The 21,157-nt window shown below is 40.0% G+C and overlaps 1 protein-coding gene across 1 annotated transcript in view; it reads right to left on the reverse strand.

The window, feature by feature from the left end:
* Window positions 1–2,451: 2,451 nt before the first annotated feature.
* timm50 (translocase of inner mitochondrial membrane 50 homolog (S. cerevisiae)) overlaps window positions 2,452–21,157 on the reverse strand; it is a 60,286-nt gene continuing 41,580 nt past the window's right edge. Inside the window, exons 9-11 of the mRNA XM_055012016.1 lie at window positions 13,008–13,164; window positions 8,130–8,236; window positions 2,452–7,584 (exon numbers count right to left, since the gene is read on the reverse strand). Of these exons, the coding sequence (XP_054867991.1) occupies window positions 7,486–7,584; window positions 8,130–8,236; window positions 13,008–13,164 (363 nt within the window). The 3' untranslated portion in view covers window positions 2,452–7,485. The remainder of the gene's footprint in view (window positions 7,585–8,129; window positions 8,237–13,007; window positions 13,165–21,157) is intronic.

The following is a 21,157-nucleotide window of genomic DNA, read 5'->3' on the forward strand; positions in this document are numbered from 1 at the left end:
ACGACAAAGATTTAAAAATAGCTGCAGAAAACCAGCAGCAGCTCTAAAACTAAGAAACAGCAACAAAAAGTTCCTCTTTTATTGGTGTTTTTAGGCAGAAACTCAAGTTTTCATTGCTTTTTGTTGCTTTAAGTGGTGGTAATTTTTAGTATTGCATCTTAAACTTTGCTCTGTTAATTTGTTTTCCTGTTTTTAATTAGTTATTTTTGCATTTATTCTTGTTGCTGACTGACTTTGGTCGACTCCGGTTGTTTTAAATGCAACATATAAATAATAAAGCTTGAACTTAATAAAAATTAAAGGTAAAGTTGGAAAAACGAACCCTTTGTTTTAGAAAAATGTTGAAGTTCTGCCTTTTTAAATTGAGAAAAAATAATTAAAAATGTTTTTAACGTGAAACAAATCCAACTTAAAACAACACGTAATGGGAATTTTAATTTGTTTTAAGTTAAAGAATGACATAAATCAAGTAGAAATTCTAACTTAAATCAAAATTCTGACATCTAAATTCCTTTGTTTATGTTTTCGGTCACTCAGGCATCATAAATTGAAAGCTAAGGATGCTACTTTTGAGTATTTTTAAAGTATCTGCAGCGTTATCAATCAATAATTGGTTAAATTAATGACACAAATTCAGCACGCAGCCCACTGATCTGCCTTTTCCGTTTCCATCGTGGTGGAAAAGCCAACATCTTCTACTCAAAATGCACCAAAACAAACATCAGTTACTGGATGTAATGCCAGTTTTATAGAAAACAAAGGGTTGGCTTAGTTCGTCTCTATTGTGTAACTTTACATTGTTGATGGACGAGGACATCGAAAAGACAGAAAAAATGGTGCTTATTGTCCTTTTTTTTTGTCTGCATTTATTCTCATTGTTTAACTCCACAAAAGGGGAGTCAACATTATATGAGATTGATGCATATCTTAGCCTTGCAGCCAAATATTTTAATATTTAGTGCATGTGTGTGACCATCACCAGCCCTCCCTGAAAGCTAAGCAGATATTCTTTATTAGAATTCCCTATTATGAGCCAGGGAGGGCAGTGCTACACCTCAGTGATGTGTGGGGGAAACAAAGACTGGACAGGATGAACAGGATGAACAGGATGAACAGAGATAGAAACTAACAGGTGGTGCTATTGTAATTAAAGATTGTAAGGTGGTGTGTTATTCCCAACTACTAACTGCCCATCAATAAAAAAACAAAAAAAACAAAAACAAAACAAAACAAAAAAAACACAAGAAAAAGAGATTCAATAAATAAATAATTAAACAAACAGTACTGAGCATCATAATTGTTGTCCTAAACAATCCTTGCAGAGTCTCACAAAGAGGTTATCAGAAGTATCTATCCGGAAATACGTACTTTTTAATGACACCGGTACTAAAAGAGGTTCTATATTGACGGTTCTTGTGGTCGGAACAAACCAAAAAGGTTCAAATCAACCTAGAATGGCCCAGAAGCTCCTGATAAAAAATGACCAAAAGACGCAAACCTTAACAGTAAAGTGGTGATTCTGGGTCACAAAGTAAAGAACTTGTGTCAAAATAAGTAGAAATCAGGTGAGATGAAGTCAAAATGGTTAAAAAACAACAACAAACCTAAAAAAAAAGTCGAAACGGCGCTGAAAATGTAATAAAAAGATGAAAAACATGCTGTAATTTCACTTTTGTCTCATGTGTTTTGTGTTTCTGAACTTCGTAGATGTTTCTCCTTACTTTACACACAGTAAATGAATGAAACGTTTAAAGCAGAAGAGGAGTTGCAGGAATGTACAACATTATGATAATAATGTGTTTTTGAAGAGTAAAGCAGGTAAACATGTTGTAGTAGCGACCAAATCTCCAATCAAGAAGGTGACTATGCAGAATATGGGCTCTTTAATGTTGATGTAGGTGTCGGGTGAAGATGCTGGAGGCGAGAATTCCCTCCTGCTGCTCGGGTTCAGAGCCAACACAAGACTTATGGTTTCCCTTTGGGCCCTCCGGACTCGTTTTCATTCCTGACCGATGACGGCTGGCGAAGGCTTCAGCGTTTCAGGGCAGCTAATGTTCCGACACCTTCACAGGATTTTAAAAACGGGTGTTGCAGAGCGGGGAGAACAAACAACAGGTTTACAGGTTCAAGACACTGCACGGATTCTGTTTAAAATCCAGGGAAAAGCACATTCCTGCTCGTCTAGAACAGGTTCAACTGTTTCTCCTGTAGTTTATACAGAACCTATACATCAGATCTCTAAACTATCCTCACTCGCCTTCTTATGTCATCAAAGAAAGACGCCTGTAAAGATTCATGAAAGCTCATTTGTCATTTGGACTGCGTTAGAAAACAGCATGTTAGTGACGGAGGATATTGTGGAAACGCTGCTGAGAAGGACCCTGACCGAGAGGATTCCATCTGGACAGAAATTCAGCGCTCGTAAACAGCGAAGGAAAAACTGAGGCAGTAAAAGCTTTAAAATTATTTATACAACGGGCAGGAGTGGAATTCAAAATCCTGCTGTTATAATTGAAGGGAGGCAAACCTCAACAAGCTCCATTTCGGTATGATGGAATAAAAACTGAAGTCTGAACAGCAACCTGCTGGTTCGTTTGGTTTATTGTCGACAGAGCGTTCACATCGTGACCCAACAATGCAACATGAGGCGGCCGGCAGCTGAAAACGTGTTTCTGGACATACAGACGGCTCTTCTTTGGATGCTTCTCCTGTCCGGGGAGGGCCAGAAAACGATGATTTAAAGGTTTAAAGGTCCTGCATGGTGAAAATCTGGATGTTTTTGTATGATTTCGAATCTTAAATGTTTCAAGTAAAAGCTGTCTAAAAGCCCCCAACAGATACTTAACCTCCTAGTTTTACAATCTAGCCAGTAGGAACTATCCAGCTTTGATCGGAGGTCATCAACCACCACTAGTAGTCTTTGTCATGGTGCCCGTTGCTAGCTAAACTCCCACGATGCTCTGCAGCAACGGCCAGAAGGTCCCGTATGGTGAAAATCAGTTTTTGTATGATTTAGAAACTTGATAACCTCCGAGTTTTACAAGCTAGCCAGCAGGAACTAACCAACCAATGGTCTTCCAGCCCTGATTGGAGGTCATTAACCACCACAGTAGTAGTTGTCATGGTGCCCATTGCTAGCTAAACCCCACAATGCTCTCCGGCGAGGGCCAGAAAATGATGATTTAAAGGTTTAAAGGTCCCAAATGGTGAAAATCTGGTTGTGTTTGTATGATTTAGAATCTTAAAGGTTTAAAGTAAAAGTTATCTAAAGACCCCCATTGCTAGATAACCTCCCAGTTTTACAAGCTAGCCAGCAGTGGTCTTACAATGGTCTTACAGATTCGTTGTATAGCCCCGCCCCCTCACTGCATCCAGGTGAACCACTCAGAATGAGCCTCTCAGTCCAATAAGGATATTTACTACCTACAGGTGCTTCTGCTAAACTCTAAGGTAATGTCACCTCTTCATGTTGTGATTTTGCTTCTTTTTGTGATGATTTTGCATCTTTTAGTGGTAATTTTACATCTTTTTGTGGTGATTTTGTGCCTCATTGCCATGATTTTGCATCTTTTGCGATATTTTAGTGGTGATTTTACATCTTTTCATGGTGATTTTACATCTACGTGGTGATTTTGAGTCTGACTGGTAACCTTGTCTTTCTTGTGGGTAATTTTGCTTTTTTGTGGTGATTTTAAGTTTTATCTGTAATTTCACCTCTTTGTTGTAGAAATTTTGCATGTGTTTTTTTGATGATTTCGCACATTCTTGTGTTTATATTACAACTTTTTGTGGTGATTTTGTCACATTGTAATGATTTGAGTGTGTGATGACTTTACATCTTTTCATGGTGATTTAGAGTCTTATTGATAATCTCGTATCTCTTTTGGTGGAGATATTGTATGTTTTTGTGGTGATTTTGAATTTTATCTGTAATTTCACCTCTTTGTTGTAGAGAATTTGCATGTTATTGAGATGAACTGGCATATTTCTGGGTGATATTACATCTTTTAGAGGTGATAAAACATGTTTTTGGATAATATTACATTGTTTTGTGGTGATTTTGTGTCTCATCGCCGGGGTTTTGCATATTTTAGTCCTGATATTACATCTTTTCATGGTGATTAAGCATCTTTCGATGTGATTTTGCATCTTTTTGTGGTGATTTTGAGTCTTAATTTCATGTCTTTTTTGTAGATTTTTGATGTTTTTTGATGATTTTACATCTTTTTGTGGTGATTTTGTCTTGTAATGATTTTGAGTAATTTTGTTATTTTTGTGTTGATGTTACATCTTTTTGTGTTGATGTTGCATCTTTTTGTGGTGACTGTACGTCTCTATGTGGTGACTGAGTATTCTTGGTAATCTCGTCTCTCTTTTGGTGGTGATTTTGCTATTTTTGTGGTGACTTTGGATCTCAATGGTAATTTCACCTTTTCGGTCATGATTTTGCATGTTTTTGTGATGATTTGTTACATTTTTGTGTTATTACATCTCTTTCAGATGATTAAGAAACTTTTCATGACAATTCTACATCATTTTGTTGTGATTTTGAGTCTCATCGTAGTAATTTGGCATAGTTCTATGTTGATTTTATATCTTTTAGAGTTGATTAAGCATCTTTTTGGATAAGATCACATCCCTTCCTCACGATTTTGCATCTTTTAGTGATGATTTTACATATTTTAGTGGTGATATTACATGTTTGTGGTGATTTTGAGTCTTAATGGTAATTTCACCTTTTTGTTGAGATTTTGCATGTATTTTGATGATTTTTAATATTTTTGTGATGATTTTACATCTTTTCATGGTGGTTGAACATCTCTACGTGGTGATTTTGAGTCTTATCCTACTAATTTGGCATATTTTTGTGTTGATATTTTGTCTTTTAGAGGTGATTAAGCATCTTTTGAGTCTTATTGGTAATTTCGTCTCTTTTGGTGGAGATTTTGCATGTATTTGTGCTGATTTTGCCTCATTGTAATGATTTTGAGTCTTTTTGTTATGGTTTGGCATATTTTTGTGTTGATTTTATATCTTTTTGTTTTGATTTTACATCTTTTCTTGGTGATTTTATATCTTAATGTGGTGATTTTGAGTCTTACTGGTAATTTTGTCTCTCTTTCGGTGATGATTTTGCATGTTTTTCTGGTGATTTTGGATCTTTTTGTGGTGATTTCACCTCATTATTCTGTCGTTTTACTTTTTTTGTGGTGATTTTGAGTCTTGATACAAACACAAGTTTAAAAATAGCTTGTTTAAAACAGGACTAAAACCTGCAGTTTTACAGTCATGGAGAAATCAACCATCTCTGGAGTGTTTGGAGCTTAAAAAAAAATGTAAAAAAACACTGTGAAGACGTCAGACTTTAACAACACAGGATCTTTAAATGATCGGTAAAACCATCCTCTTTGGTTGGTGTCATTCAATCGTTCTGCTACATCCCATGGTGCAATTTGCATTAGCATAAAATTAATGTTCAGACAGAACTAGTTGATACTTTTAAGGCCGATTCATGGCTTCCACGAGTCGCCGAGGATCTGTAAAAATCTGAGGTTGACGATGTCCTCATACTGACTGCAGACGTATCAGGAGGACAGATTAAAACCAGACACTGGACATGAGAAATGGCTCTTCACTCCTTTCTATTCCTTCTTCACCAGAGTTGTAACTGAAGCAGGACTTTGGAGGTTCTTTGTTTTGGAACAAGCTTTCCATCAACGGAGCCCAAACCCAGTGGGGCGTTCTGGAGTCTCCAGAGATCACACTGGAAAAAATGCCCCTCTCAAAACAAGAAAAAAAAACTTACTTCAAGGAACATTTATCTTGAAATAAGTGAAAAAAATCTGCCAACAGAACAAGTGAAAAATGGTTTGGTAAGATTTCTTGAAATAAGATATGATATTTAGAATATTGGGATCTTAAAATTAGCTGGGAAAATTTATTTTAAGCTCTATTTTACCAGGATTAGGGGTCTTAAAATAAGCCAGATGTGCAAAAAAAAAGCAGTTTTTCACTCAAAAATAGATTTTTGCTTTCATGTAACCTCCTAATTTGAGCTGTATTAACCCTCCTGTTGTCCTCATTAACAGGCACCATAAAATACTGTTTCCTTGTCTGAAAAAATCCCCAAAAAATCAGCAAAAAAATTCCCCAAATTTCTGAAAATTTGCAAAATCTTCAGGAAGAAAATTCCAATAATTCCTTAAAAGTTTCCCTTAAAATTTTATTTTTTAAAAAAAAAATCCTTCAAATTTGGCAAGAAAATTCTTGTAAATATTTTTTTAAAAATGAGTAAAAATCTTCCAAAAAATCCTAAAAATATCCAAAGAGATTCCATATATATCAGCAAAACTTCTAAAATTTTCTTTAAGAACATTCACAAAGAAATCACCAAAGCTTGACAATCCAGGTAAAATAGAGCTTAAAATAAGTTTTCCCAGCTAATTTTGAGATCTCAATATTCTAAATATCATATCTTATTTCTAGAAATCTTACCAAGACATTTTTCACTTGTTCTGTTGGCAGATTTTTTCACTTATGTCAAGGTAAAATTTCCTTGAATAAGTGTTTTTTTCTTGTTTTGAGAGGAGCATTCTTTCCAGTGTTTGGATCCACGTTGGTCACGTGGAAACCATGAATGGGCCTTTAAATCTGCCACAAACCGCCGCCGTAAATCCTCACCAGAGCACCAAATGTGGACGAATCCGCTGCTGAAAATAGTCCCCCAACGGATGCAAAAGATCCTCATCGTTGCTTAAAGATGGAACCGTACGTCTTGGAGATTTACGGAAGCAAGAGAAGTGAAAATACAGCTGATTTTTATCCTTTAATTGTGTGAATGAAAGACATCAGGATGGACGAGGAAATCTACTTCAAACTTCTTTTTCTCAATCTCAACTCGTCTTTATCACGTCCGCCGGCTGAAGTTCAGTCCATGATGCTGTCGCCGCCATGCCCTCGGACATATTCAACATCCTTTAACTGTTATCAACACTACGTAGTTTGTTTATACTTATAAACCATATTTATTTTCTGACATGGTCCGTCAGTTGGAGACACAGAGTAGAAAATAAAATAAAGACACATTCTGAAGGACAGGACAGACGCTGATCTCAGGTCAGGTCCTGCGGGCGGCGGGCCGGACCAGAGCCGGAGTGGCGATAGACGCTGGTCCCAGATTGGACCCCAACCGCCAACGACAAGACTTTAAACTGACCCAGATCCTCTCGCTTAGTTTCTTTTTTTGTTTTTAAACCAATCAGCAGCTTGAAAAACGCATCAGGTGACACCGAGGTGACCGAGGAAGGGATGCCGCCGCCCAAGCCCTGCCCCCGTAAAACCAGGAAGCGGTGCGGAAGCCGGCCAATGTCTTCGCTCCGTTTCCAGCCCGCCGAGACGCGATCGGGATCCGGCCCCTCCCCTCACCTGGACGCCTGGTGGAGAGCCCAGCTGTGATTGGTGGAAGTGTGCCGGAGGGGGCGGGGCTCACTGCTGCTTGGAGCGCCAGAACCTGGAGGTGATGGAGCCGAGAGACAAACCCTGCTTCTTCTGCTGCGACAACTCGGCCAATCGCTGCTCCTCCTCCTGGAACGAAAACTAGAGTCAGAACCAGGGCCAGGACCAGGACTGGAACTAGGACCAGAACTAGAACCAGAACCAGGACCAGAACTAGGACCAGGACCAGAACTAGGACCAGAACAAGAACTAGGACCAGGACATGACCAGAACTAGGACCAGGACCAGGACATGACCAGAACTAGGACTAGGACTAGGACTAGGACTAGGACCAGGACCAGGACCAGGACTAGAACTAGAACCAGAACCAGGACCAGGACCAGGACCAGAACCAGGATCAGGGCCAGGGCCAGGGCCAGGACCAGAACCAGGACCAGGATCAGGGCCAGGGTCAGGGCCAAGACCAGGACCAGGACCAGGACCAGGACCAGGACTAGAACTAGAACCATGACCAGGACCAGAACTAAGACCAGGACCACAGTCAGAACAAGGACCAGGACCAGGTTCCAGAGTCAGGACCAGGACAAAGACCAGAACTAGAACTAGGACCAGGACCAGAGTCAGGACCAGGGCCAGGGCCAGGACCAGGACCAGCGTTTGATTGGTCCTCCTACCTGGGCCAGCTGAGCCTGGCGGCGTTTGAAGGCCTCAATGGGGTCGTCCTCCAGAGCGTAGTTCTCCAACACGGAGCGAACGTCGTCCACGCCGCTCAGAGCGATGGCTGCCGGACAGGAAGGAAATAAACCAATCAAACATTTTACTGCAAACTAACGTCGTTTACCTTAAGACCAGGTTCAGGAGGACATCTACCTCCCAAGATAAAACCTTAAATCTAGATTCCGGTCCTTCTGTTTGGTTTTATCACCATCTAGAGCTTCTTTGAGCTGCTCTTTCACTTCTTTTTATGAGGATTTAGCCTCTTTGTAGTGATTTTGAGTCTCATTGCAGGGATTTTGGTTCTTTTTGTTGTGATTAAACAACTTGTTGGATAATTTTACATCTTTTTATAGTGTCTTAGCATCATTTTGCAGTAATTTTACAACTTTTTTTGATTATTTTGTGTCTTAATGTTGGGATTCTGAGTCTTAATGGTAGTTTCACATCTTATGGTGATTTTGAGTCTCATCGTAGTGATTTTGCATATTTTAGTGGTGATTTTCTCTTTTTGTGGTGATTAAGCTTCTCTTTTTGTTAATTTCACACATTTTTTTGGGTGACTTTCCATTTTCTTGTGAGGATTTTGTGTCTTCTTGTAGGGATTTTGCATCTTTTCATGGCAGTTCAACATATTTTTGTGATGATTTTGCATCTTTTTGTAGTGACTTGCCATTTTATGTCATGATTTTACATGTTTTTATGGTGATTTTAAGTCTTAATGGTAATTTCACCTTTCCTTGTGGTGATTTTGTCTCACTGTAGTGATTTTACATCTTTTACAGAAGATTTTATGTCTTTTCACGATAATTTTACATCTCTACGTGGTGATTTTGAGGCTTAGTGGTGATTTTGAGTCTTATTCGTAATTTCACCTCTTTTGTGGAGATTTTGCATCTTTTTGCATAATTTCACATCTTTTCGTGATGATTTTGTGTCTTTATGGGGTGATTTAGTGTCTTATTGTGGTGATATTGCCGGTTTTTGAGATGACTTTATTTCTTTTCATGGTGATTTTACATCTTTTCGTGGTGATTTTGAGTCTTTAAGGGAATTTCACCTCTTTATGTGGTGATTTGGCATCCTGTGATGATTTTGTGTCTTATTGTGGTGATATTGCCAGTTTTTGTGATGATTTTGTGTCTTTTCTTGGTGGTTTTTGTGGTCATTTCTAATCTTTTTGTGGTGATTTTGAGTCTGTAGTAACTTTACCTCTTTCAGTGATGATTTTCCATGCTTTTGTGGTGATTTCGAATCATTTTAGATGATTTTGCTTTTTTGCGATGTTGAGTCTCGACACAAACAGAAGTTTACACTCGAGGTTGTGGAAGACAGTGAAACCACAGTGATAACTTGTTTGAACTGCTGTTAGTTTAGCGTCTACTGCTTTTGTCTTTCTGGTTTTTCTGTTCATCTTTATCACCCGTTTCTGTATTTGTGGTGTTTTTCTGTCTGCCTCATTGGTTTTGCTTCTCTTGTGTTCATTTTGGATGAGTTCCAGTCAGTTTTAATGATGACATGGTCGTCGATTTGTGTCTTTGTCAGCATTTTGTGGCTCTTTTCATTTATTTCTGGTAACTTTTGTCTGTTGTTGCATTTGTTTTGTGTTTGTTTGCACTGGTTTTCCATCTCTAGTAGTCAGTATTAATCTTCTCTGGTCAGTCAGTCTGTTTTTACAGTTATTTCCTATTGGTTTGTTGGGTCTCTTAGCAGCCATTTTCCATCTAGTAGTTCTTTTGTGTCTAAGAGGTGGTGTCTGTCTGCTTACATTTAATCAGCATTAAGGTCTAAACGCTGGCAAAACAAAATGTTTACTTGTGTAAATCACATGGTTAGGGCCGCTAATAAGCTTTATAGCCCTTTATAGAGGAAATGAACTCATTTGTTTGAATGTGGCCACTGCAGCGAGGCAACGGCTGCTCAAAGGTAACAAACTGTGAAGTCGATGGATTTTACTTCACAGAACAAGATCTGGGCCTAAGCAGCTCAAACCACAGTTATTTAGAGAGTTTCCATCAGAATCCAGACCCGGAAAGCTCTAAAATTAACTTTAGAGTCTCCCCTCTGGGCGGTCCGGCAGTAAACCAGAAGAACCATCTGTTGAACCAATGCAGGTCGGATCTGGATGGATTTACACGATCAGATGAGCCGACGGCACAAATACAAACAATATCCATGAAGCAAAGACAGAAAGACGAAGAGGAAACTCAGAAACACAGTAACTTAAACTTCCTGTTCTAGAACTCTGATCGCTGAAGCCTCGTTTGAACTCCAGTAAGGCTGAGGCCAACTTAAGAAAAACCAAAACCGCCAATAAACTGGAACCAGAAAATAAAATAAAATCTAAATCTGCATTAAAAGCTCGTATTAGTAGCATACGAAATCACTGGAACCTGGAGTTTGCATCTTTTCTTGGTAGTTTTGGTGGATTTTTGTGTATTTGCCGTCTTTTTGGGGCGATTTTGTATCTTTTCTTGATGGTTTTCCATCTTGTCATGGAGATTTTTTGCATCTTTTCTTGGTGGTTTTGTATCTTGTCATGGTGATTTTTTTGTGGTTTTCTAATGAGTGAGTGTCTTTTGGTGGTTGTTTAGGAAGTTGTGGTGATTTTGCATGTTTTTGGTATAGTTTTGCATCTTTTCTTGGTAGTTCTGGTGGTTTTTGTGGTCATTTCCCTTCTTTACGTGGCAATTTTAAGTCTGCGGTAATATCATCTCTTTTTGTGGTAGTTTTGCATCTTTTCTTCATAGTTCTGGTAGTTTTCGAGGTAATTGTTCATCTTTTTGCGGTGATTTTTCATCTTTCTAGCATGATTTTGCATCTTTTCTTGGTGGTTTTGCATCTTTTTATGCAAATTTTGCATCTTAACATCTATTACACTTTTTTCGTGGTGGACAAAGAAAAAGATGCATGTTTTGGTTTGGGGATTTTGCAAATTTCTGGGTGATTTTACACCTTTACTTGGTGGTGTTTGCATCTTTTTGTGGTGATTTTATGTCTAGTTGTGTTTATTTTGTATCTCTTTGTAATGATTTTGCATTTTCTTTGTGGTTTTTGTGGCTTTTTGTGGTGGTTTTTCACCTTATAGCAGTGATTCCAATTCTTAGTGGTGCTTTTAAATTTTTTTGTGGTTGTTTACAGTCGACACAAACACAAGTTCATACTAGCAGCCACAGCGACGGCATCTTTGACCTGCTGTCAGTTAGTTTACAGTCGACTGTCTTTCTGTCATCCATCTATTTTACTTTCTGGTTTTTGTGTTTGTCTTTATCACCATTTTTTATTTTTTGAGGTATTTTTGCATATGTCTGCATTGGTTTTGGATTTGTTTGTGTTGATTTTGTGTCTGGTCCAGTCAGATTCAATCTCTTTCTGGTTAATTTTGTGTGCTTTTGTGGTATTTTTGTTTCTGTCTTCATTGTTTTTTAGCATGTATTGTGTTCATTTTGAATCAGTTTCAGTCAGTTTTAATCTCTTTCTGGTCACATCGTCTGGTTTTGTGTTTCTCTGGTTGAATTGCTTTAAATAATTTCATGCAGTTGTTTCGTTTTAAAAACAGAAACCAAACTGGATGTGTTGAAACTTTCTACAGAGGTCTTGTGTCTCAGTGTTTGCAGTAAATACCGGCTGATTGTTGCTCTGTTCTTTCAGATGTTAATGCCGTCGTCAGTCAGATCTCTGCTCTGTTTGTGGGTGAACACTGTCGATTTGTTTACCGTCGTCTCAATGACAAAAAGCCTCAAATGCACAAAGTTTATCCTCAACGTCTCGGCCAGACGTCTGAACAAAAAGCAGCCACACCAACAACTTTTTAACATGTTAATTTGGCAAGAGAGCAGAGTTCAGATAAACTGGAAAGGATAATTAAGACCAACATTCAGGTGCATTTAGATTTTGTATGTAAAAAACTCTAAATGGAGGTTTGTGGTGATTTGTGTTGATTTTGAGTGTTTTTGTGGGGATTTTTTGCACCTTTTTCTGGCAATTTTCCATTTTTTCATGGTAGTGTTGCATGTTTCTGTCGTGATTTTGTCTTCTTTTACAGTAATTTGGTATCTTTATGAGACGATTTTGAGTCTTTATGGTAATTTTACCTCATTTTGTGGTGATTTTGCACCTTTTCATGGTAGATTTGTCTTTTGATTGTAATTTTGTGTTGTCTTGAGGTGGTTTTTCCATGTTTTTGTCTTGATTTTCCATGTTTTTGTGGTACTAAAAAACTCAAAGTGGAGGAATTTGCATCTTTGTAGTGATTTCAGATCTTTTTGTGGCCGCTTTGAATCTTTTTGTGGTAATTTCACGACTTTATATTGTGATTTTTGGAGCAGTGCAGTAATTTTGCAAGGTAATTTTAGGCCATTTTCCTCCAGGATAAATAAACTTTTATTTTAACTGAACTTACAAACTACACGATTCAATCTTAAATAAACTGTAGGAAATGCAACATGATTGAAAATTGGCGACATCGTTGAGTGTTCAGCGATCACACCTGCAATTTTTCCAAGAATTGTCCATTCTAGATTGGGATTAATAAAGTTTAATGACACTTTAAATTTAAAACTACATGACATAATCTTATTTATCTTGGAAACATGGAATTATGTTGAAGAAACAAACTGTTGGAAATGTAACATGATAGAAAGTTGGTGATGTAGTTGAGTGTTCAGCAATCAGACCTGCAATTCTTCAAGAATTGCCCGTTCTAGGTACTAAAGAATTTCCTTTTGGATTAATGAGGTTTTACTGATATCTTTTAAACAACATGATTTAATCTCGTTAATTTGGAAACATTACATTCTACTGAGGAGGCAGTCTTTTGCCTGAACCTTGGGTCTTACTTTTGAGGAAGTTGGCGAGGTCGTAGAGCGTCCGGTCCTCGGAGTTCCCGTCCCATTTCTTCAGGGCCATGCCGTTGAAGGGCTGCAGGCTGAACGCTTCCCGTTTACAGTCCACCACGATCACTTTGCTGGTGTCTCGGTTCAGGCAGGAAACGTCCTGGAAGAGACGGAGACGGGTTGACAAGTTAGACCAATGTTGTGTCGGGTTGTAAACGACTGAACCCAAACATAAGCTGCCGTTGACCTTCAACCAAATGAGCAACTTTATTATTGTCTTAATGATGGTTAATTTGGACCGGATTAAAGGCTTTCTCCAGCTGCTCTGAGAACAGATGGATGGATGCTGCCTGGACCCTCCACTCCCATCCTCCATCCTCCATCCCTCCACTCCCACCCTCCATCCTCGTCCTCCATCCCTCCATCCTCCATTCTCCACCCTCCATCCTTGTCCTCCAACCCATCCACCATCCTCCATCCCTCCAACCCATCCCTCCATCCTCGTCCTCAACCCCCATCCTCCATCCCTCTGTCCCTCCAGCCCCCATTACTACTACTAGCCTTTCTACTCCTACTACTACTACGAGTCCTACTACTCCTTCTACTATTAGTAGTCCTACTACTTCTAGTCATACTACTCCTAGTCCTATTTCTACTTCCACTAGTCATACTACTTTCTAGTCCTACTATTTCTTCTACTACTACTAGTCCTTCTACTCCTACTAGTTCTACTACTGCTAGTCCTACTACACGTTGCATGATGTCACTTCATTCTTATTTTATTCACTGCAGGCCTCAGCTTCCTGGCTTTTCTCCAATGAGTCAGAGAACATTTGGAGGTTTGTTGTTTACGCTGGGCAGCAGTAAACACTGTCTATTAATCTGAGCCAGATCCACAGCTGGAGCTTCATTCACTCAACCTTTATTTAAACTCTACAACAAACCAATCCACCGAACAAAAAACTGCTGAAAGCAGAAACCTGATGATAAAAATGAGTCGAACACGTTGAAAATGTTCCCTCAACTTTGAACTCATCTCTCTAGTCTGTTCATCATCAGTAGAAAGATGTTTCACCATGCTGAATGAATCTCCAACAACTAGCTGCTCTGTTCACTGTTTCTGAGCCATGCTGCACTTCACTCGCAGTCTAAAACAGACCTAAAGAGCTCAAAAAAATGTCCAAAAAGATAAATCTGTGGATGTTCTCAGTCATCCAGGTCATGATAAGTCTCAAGCAAGCATAAGTTATGGCAACTGGACTAACCTCGTGTGAGTCGAAAACGTTTCACCTCTCATCCAAGAGGCTTCTTCAGTTCTGAAAGCCTGGTGGGGAGTACCAGATATTTATCCACCAGGAGGGTGGTGGCAAAAACAAGTGGACAAAGACCCGAAACCAACAGACTCGTTAGGTGTTAATGTGAGTCGTTAGCCTTTGATGGGCGGTCGTTACCCCTCCCAGCCCTCTAGGAGGGTGGTTGGGGGTCACCTGACTGCAAGTGGGACAGATGGCTGCACCTCCTTGGGAGGGCTCTAAGAACCAAAAAGATCTAAAATAACTTGACACTTGAACAAAATAACAAACAAATGTCCAAAATGACTCAAAACTTGTCCAAACCTACTTAAGAAAAGTCCAAAATAACCTGAAAAACTCTCCATAATTACTTGAAATTAGTTCAGAATGACTCAAATTCAGTTTAAAATGACAACAGAACAGACAATACAAAGATGTTTCACCATGCTGAATGTATCTCCAACAACTAGCTGCTCTGTTCACTGTTTCTGAGCCGAGCTACATTTTACTGTCAGTCTAATTGTCCAAAATGACTCACGAATTGTCTAAAATAACCTAAAACTTGTCCAAAGTCATATAAAATTGTCAAAAATTGACAATTTTTTTTCCAAAGTAACAAAAAATGTCAAAAATGATTCAAAACTCATCCAAACCTACTGCAGAATCATCTAAAATAACCCGAAAACTCTCAATAATTACTTGAAACTAGTTCAAAATCACTAAAATTGAGTTTAAAATGACAACAGAATAGACAATAGAAAGATGTTTCACCATGCTGAATGTATCTCCAACAATTTGCTGCTCTGTTCACTGTTTCTGAGCCGAGCTGCATTTATTTTATTGATCTAGTGCATGTCGCTTAGTCTAAAATAGCCCAAAATGATCTTAAACATGTCCAGAATAACTTGAAACTTGTCCAAAATAACAAAGAAAACTCCAAACTGACTAAAAATTGTCCCAAAAAAACTCAAAAACCTTCCCTAAAATGACTAGAACTGGTTCAAAATGACTCAAAAATTGCTTAAAATGACAATTTTTATCCTCGTTTTGAGTCTCTGCTCATCACCTGTAGAAATGTTTCACCATGCTGAATGTATCTCCAACAACTAGCTGCTCTGTTCACCGTTTCTGAGCCGAGCTACATTTATTTTATTCATCCAGGAGGTTGGATTTTCCTTGAAACTTCCTGTTTAACCCAAAAACTCTGAACTTTTGTCATGTTACTTTTGGTTGCAATGGAGTCATTTATGGCTTCACGGATGCGCGAAGAAATTCAGAATTTTTTGGTTTTTTTTGAAGAATTTGGTTTAAGGAGTTGGGGAATTTTTAATTGGACATACAGAATAAGGTAACGTTGATGAAAAATTATGATTTTAAGCTTAGTTTCGGTTCATTTTTGCCTTGTGACTGTTGGTCACAGCCAAGTCAGTCATGGCTTCTCAGATGCAACAAGAATTTCAGAATTTTTAGCTTTTTTTTTTAGAATTTAGTTTGAAGAAATGGTTTATTTTTGGAGAATTTTTGGTATGAGGCATGCAGAGGAAGTGATTTTGATGAAATATCCTGATTTTAAGCTGAGATTTGGTTCATTGTTCATGTCAGAAATGATTAATTGATCTGAAATTTGCAGATTCTTTTCTATTTTTCCCATTTCTGTCTGATAAATGGTGTCATTTCTGTCATTTTTTAAAAATATAAACCATCTTTCCAGCCTTATAACAGGTTTTAGAGGTTCAGACGGTTTCATACTTAGAAGTTTTGCACACTGAGGCTTCTGTAGCTAAACTCCTTTTGTTTTCTGAGCTCTACGGACGTCAGATTAGTGCGATTATTTGCCGTTTGCGTTTCAGCAGCTGCATCCTAACGTGGCTTCAGATCCAGCCGAGAGAAGAGAGCGCGTTTCTGGTCAATAAAAGCAGTCTGTCTGTTGAAAGTCTTTCATTCCTCGGCCGCCGATTTAGCTTTTAGTCGTTCACACGCTGAGCCGCGTCAATGAAGAGGTCGCGGCCCGACAACTTCCACGCCGACACTCTCCTGGCTCGGCCTTTGTGTGGAAACACCGCCGTCAAATCTGCCGTGTGATGTTATTGGCAGTGGCCATCTGTGGCGGCGGCCTCCGGAGTGGAGATTAGAAACGGAGATGACATCTACTGCTGTGAGGAAACGTGGAAACTGCTGAGAGGAACAGACGCTGCCGCAATGACCGGCTGATTTAACGCAAGGATTTCTCAAGAGTTTTAGAAAATCTACACTTTATATTCTAAAGTCAAGACTCAGGACCAACTTTTTTAGGTGTTAATGAACCTTAAATGAAGGATAAATAGTTATAGTTGCAGAAATGAGTTTTGCCAAGATGTAAATCATGTACATTTGGTTAATTTCTACAAAATGTTGGGGAAAAGTGGAATAAGTTCATCTGGAGTCTCTACTTTAGAATATAAATTGTAGATTTTCCTTCTTAGATGTTTGTTTAAAGAATTTAAAGACAAAACAGCAACTTCTCATGTTCAACTTCCTGTTGTCCTCATTTACGGGCACCAAAAAATATTGTTTCCTTATCTGAAAAAAAATCCAAAAATGAAAATTTGCAAAACCTTCAGGAAGAAAACTCCAATAATTCCTTAAGTTTCCCTTAAAAGTTAAATTTTTTTTAAAAAATCCCCCAAATTTGGCAAGAAAATTCTTGTAAATATTTTCAAAAAATGAGTAAAAATCTTACAAAAAAATCCTAAAAATATCTAAAGTGCTTCCATATATAGCAGTAAAACTTCTAATATTTTCTTGAAGAACATTCACATAAAAATCAACCAAAATCCAGCGAATTTCGCTGGATTTTGGTTGACTTTTTTGTGAATGCTCTTAAGAAACATTTTGAACCTTTCTTTTTTTCCACCAAAAAATGTTCAAAGATTTCCCAAAAATGTTGAAAAGGTAGACATCAGAAGTTTCACTGTGAAAATACATATTTTTCCACATTTTCAAACTTTAAAACAGGTCAATTTTGACCCGCAGGACGACATGAGGGTTAAACCAGAAACTCAAAAAATCCACTTATTCCAACAGAAAAGACTGATGACAAAACTAATAGATTTATCGATTTAAGCATTTTGCAAATCTTTGCATCAAAGTTATGCAACTACAACCATTGATCCTTCATAAAAGGTTGATTAACACCTAAAAAAGTGGAAAAAGCTAGTCTGGAGCATCAACGCCTCCCAGAAGATTAAATATTTTTGGTTTAAATGGAAGTTTAAAGGAGGCGTTATGTTTTCTATCTTTAAACTCTTTAATCAAACATCTAAGAAGGAAAATCTACAGTTTATGTTCGAAAGTCAAGACTCCAGATGAACTTTTTTCACTTTTCCCCAACATTTTTTAGGTATTAACCAAACTTGGATGGAGGATTAATAGTTGTATTTGCATGAATTAGTTTTGTGATAATGCAAAGATTTGCAAATTGTTTTAATTGCTGGATAACTGGATTTTTTTAGCTCATCTACATCAAAAAGATTAAATATTTCTGGTTTAACAGGGATTGAACACGAGATGTTGCTGTTTTGTCTTTAAACTCTTTAATCAAACATCTAAGAAGGAAAATCTACAGTTTATATTCTAAAGTCAAGACTCCAGATGAACTTTTTTCATTTTCCCCAACATTTTGTAGGAACTGACCAAACTTACATGAAGGATTAATAGTAACAACAACTATTTAACCCTCATGTAAGGTTCATTAATACCTAAAAAAACAAAGTAGTGTCTTGACTTGAGAATATAAACTGTAGATTTTCCTTAGATGTTTGTCTAAAATGAAATCTTCTTCTTGATGTAGATGCACTAATATTATCACTACTGTTCCTGTAGCTGAGTAATACTAGTATATTTGAAGGAAAAAAACAACTTTGCATACTTTCACAAAACTATTTTATGCAAATACAACTATTTATCCTTCATGTAAGTTTGTTTATTACCTAAAAAATGTTGGGGAAAAGTGGAAAAAGTTCATCTGGAGTCTTGACTTTAGAACATAAACTGTAGATTTTCCTTCTTAGATGTTTGATTAAAGAGTTTAAAGATAAAAACAGCAACGTCTTGTGTTCAACTTCCTGTTAAACCAGAAATATTTAATCTTTTTGACGTAGATGAGCTAAAAATATGCAGCTTTTCCTGCAGAAAAGACAGCAGACAAAACCAATGTATTTTGCAATTAAAACATTTTGCAAATCTTTGCATCATTGCAAAACTAATTCATGCAAATACAACTATTAACCCTCCATCCAAGTTTGGTTAATACCTAAAAAATATCGGGTAAAAAGGAAGAAGTTCATCTGGAGAAGGTCCCCCATCAACCCAAGGTCCCCCTTCAACCCAAGGTGTCCCATCAACCCAAGGTCCCCCATCAACCCAAGGTCCCCCTTCAACCCAAGGTGTCCCATCAACTCAAGGTCCCCCATCAACTCAAGGTCCCCCTTCAACCCAAGGTCCCCCATCACCCCAAGATCCCCCTTCAACCCAAGGTCCCCCTTCAACCCAAGGTCCCCCTTCAACCCAAGGTCCCCCTTCAACCCAAGGTCCCCCTTCAACCCAAGGTCCCACAGAAGTCCAAGGTGCCCCATCAATCCAAGGTCCCCCATCAACCCAAGGTCCCCCTTCAACCCAAGGTCCCCCTTCAACCCAGGGGTTTCCCTGATCAACCCAAGGTGCCCAAGGTCCCACAGAAGTCCAAGGTGCCCCATCAATCCAAGGTCCCCCATCAACCCAAGGTCCCCCATCACCCCAAGGTCCCCCATCACCCCAAGGTCCCCCATCAACCCAAGGTCTCCCATCAACCCACGGTCCCCCTTCAACTCAAGGTGCCCAAGGTCCCACAGAAGTCCAAGGTCCCCCATCAACCCAAGGTCCCCCTTCAACCCAAGGTCCCCCATCAACCCAAGGTCCCCCATAACCCCGAGGTCCCCCATCAACCAAAGGTCCCCCTTCAACCCAAGGTCCCCCAGGTCCCACAGAAGTCCAAGGTCCCCCATCAACCCAAGGTCCCCCATCAACCCAAGGTCCCCCATCAACCCAAGGTCCCCCTTCAACCCAAGGTCCCCCATCACCCCAAGGTCCCCCATCACCGCAAGGTCCCCCATCACCCCAAGGTCCCCCTTCAACCCAAGGTCCCCCATCAACCCAAGGTCCCCCATCAACCCAAGATCCACCACCAACCCAAGGTCCCCCTTCAACCCAAGGTCCCCCATCACCCCAAGGTCCCCCATCACCCCAAGGTCTCCCATCAACCCAAGGTCCCCCTTCAACCCAAGGTCCCCCATCAACCCAAGGTGCCCAAGGTCCCACTGAAGTCCAAGGTCCCCCATCAACCCAAGGTCCCCCATCAACCCAAGGTCCCCCATCAACCCAAGGTCCCCCATAACCCCGAGGTCCCCCATCAACCAAAGGTCCCCCTTCAACCCAAGGTCCCCCAGGTCCCACAGAAGTCCAAGGTCCCCCATCAACCCAAGGTCCCCCATCAACCCAAGGTCCCCCATCAACCCAAGGTCCCCCTTCAACCCAAGGTCCCCCATCACCCCAAGGTCCCCCATCACCGCAAGGTCCCCCATCACCCCAAGGTCTCCCATCAACCCAAGGTCCCCCTTCAACCCAAGGTCCCCCATCAACCCAAGGTGCCCAAGGTCCCACAGAAGTCCAAGGTCCCCCATCAACACAAGGTCCCCCATCAACACAAGGTCCACCATCAACCCAAGGTCCCCCTTCACCCCAAGGTCCCCCTGCAACCCAAGGTCCCCCTGCAACCCAAGGTGCCCAAAGTCCCACAGAAGTCCAAGGTCCCCCATCACCCCAAGGTCCCCCATCACCCCAAGGTCCCCCATCACCCCAAGGTCCCCCTTCAACCCAAGGTCCCCCATCAACCCAAGGTCCCCCATCAACCCAAGATCCACCACCAACCCAAGGTCCCCCTTCAACCCAAGGTCCCCCTTCAACTCAAGGTCCCCCATCACCCCAAGGTCCCCCATCACCCCAAGGTCTCCCATCAACCCAAGGTCCCCCTTCAACCCAAGGTCCCCCATCAACCCAAGGTGCCCAAGGTCCCACTGAAGTCCAAGGTCCCCCATCAACCCAAGGTCCCCCATCAACACAAGGTCCACCATCAACCCAAGGTCCCCCATCAACCCAAGGTCCCACAGAAGTCCAAGGTCCCCCATCAACCCAAGGTCCCCCATCAACACAAGGTCCACCATCAACCCAAGGTCCCCCATCAACCCAAGGTCCCACAGAAGTCCAAGGTCTCCCATCAACCCAAAGTCCCCCATCAACCCAAGATCCACCATCAACCCAAGGTCCACCATCAACCCAAGGTCCTCCATTGACCCCAGGTACTCAAGTACTGGCTCCAGCGACCACAGGAGGTACACTATTCATTCAGGAGCTGTGCCAGGAGCCCCATTAGACCAGCCACTAACCTTACCAACTTAAGGTCACCCAGAAATATTTAATCTTCTGCGTGATGTAGATGCTCCAGACTAACTGTTCCCACTTTTCCCCAACTTTTTTAGTATTAATCAAACTTACATGAAGGATAAATAGTCTTAGTTGCATAAATTAGTTTTGCAAAGATTTGCAAAGTGTTTTAATCGTTAAATCTATTAGTTTTGTCTTCAACCTTTTCCTGGATCTCGTCTTGTATCGCTGCTATAAACTAAAAACAGGCTAAATTTGCTAAAAATCTGCTCAATAGATGCTACAGATGTTCCCTAAATGGCTCACATGCAGGTAGATGTTCACTCAGAAATCACTTTAAATATACTGAAGTAAGGTGTTTAAATGTCAGATTTACCCAAGTTTAAACTGATTTTGTTATTTATG

This window comes from Amphiprion ocellaris, chromosome 7, assembly GCF_022539595.1.
Source record: "Amphiprion ocellaris isolate individual 3 ecotype Okinawa chromosome 7, ASM2253959v1, whole genome shotgun sequence".
NCBI classification, from domain to species: domain Eukaryota; kingdom Metazoa; phylum Chordata; class Actinopteri; family Pomacentridae; genus Amphiprion; species Amphiprion ocellaris.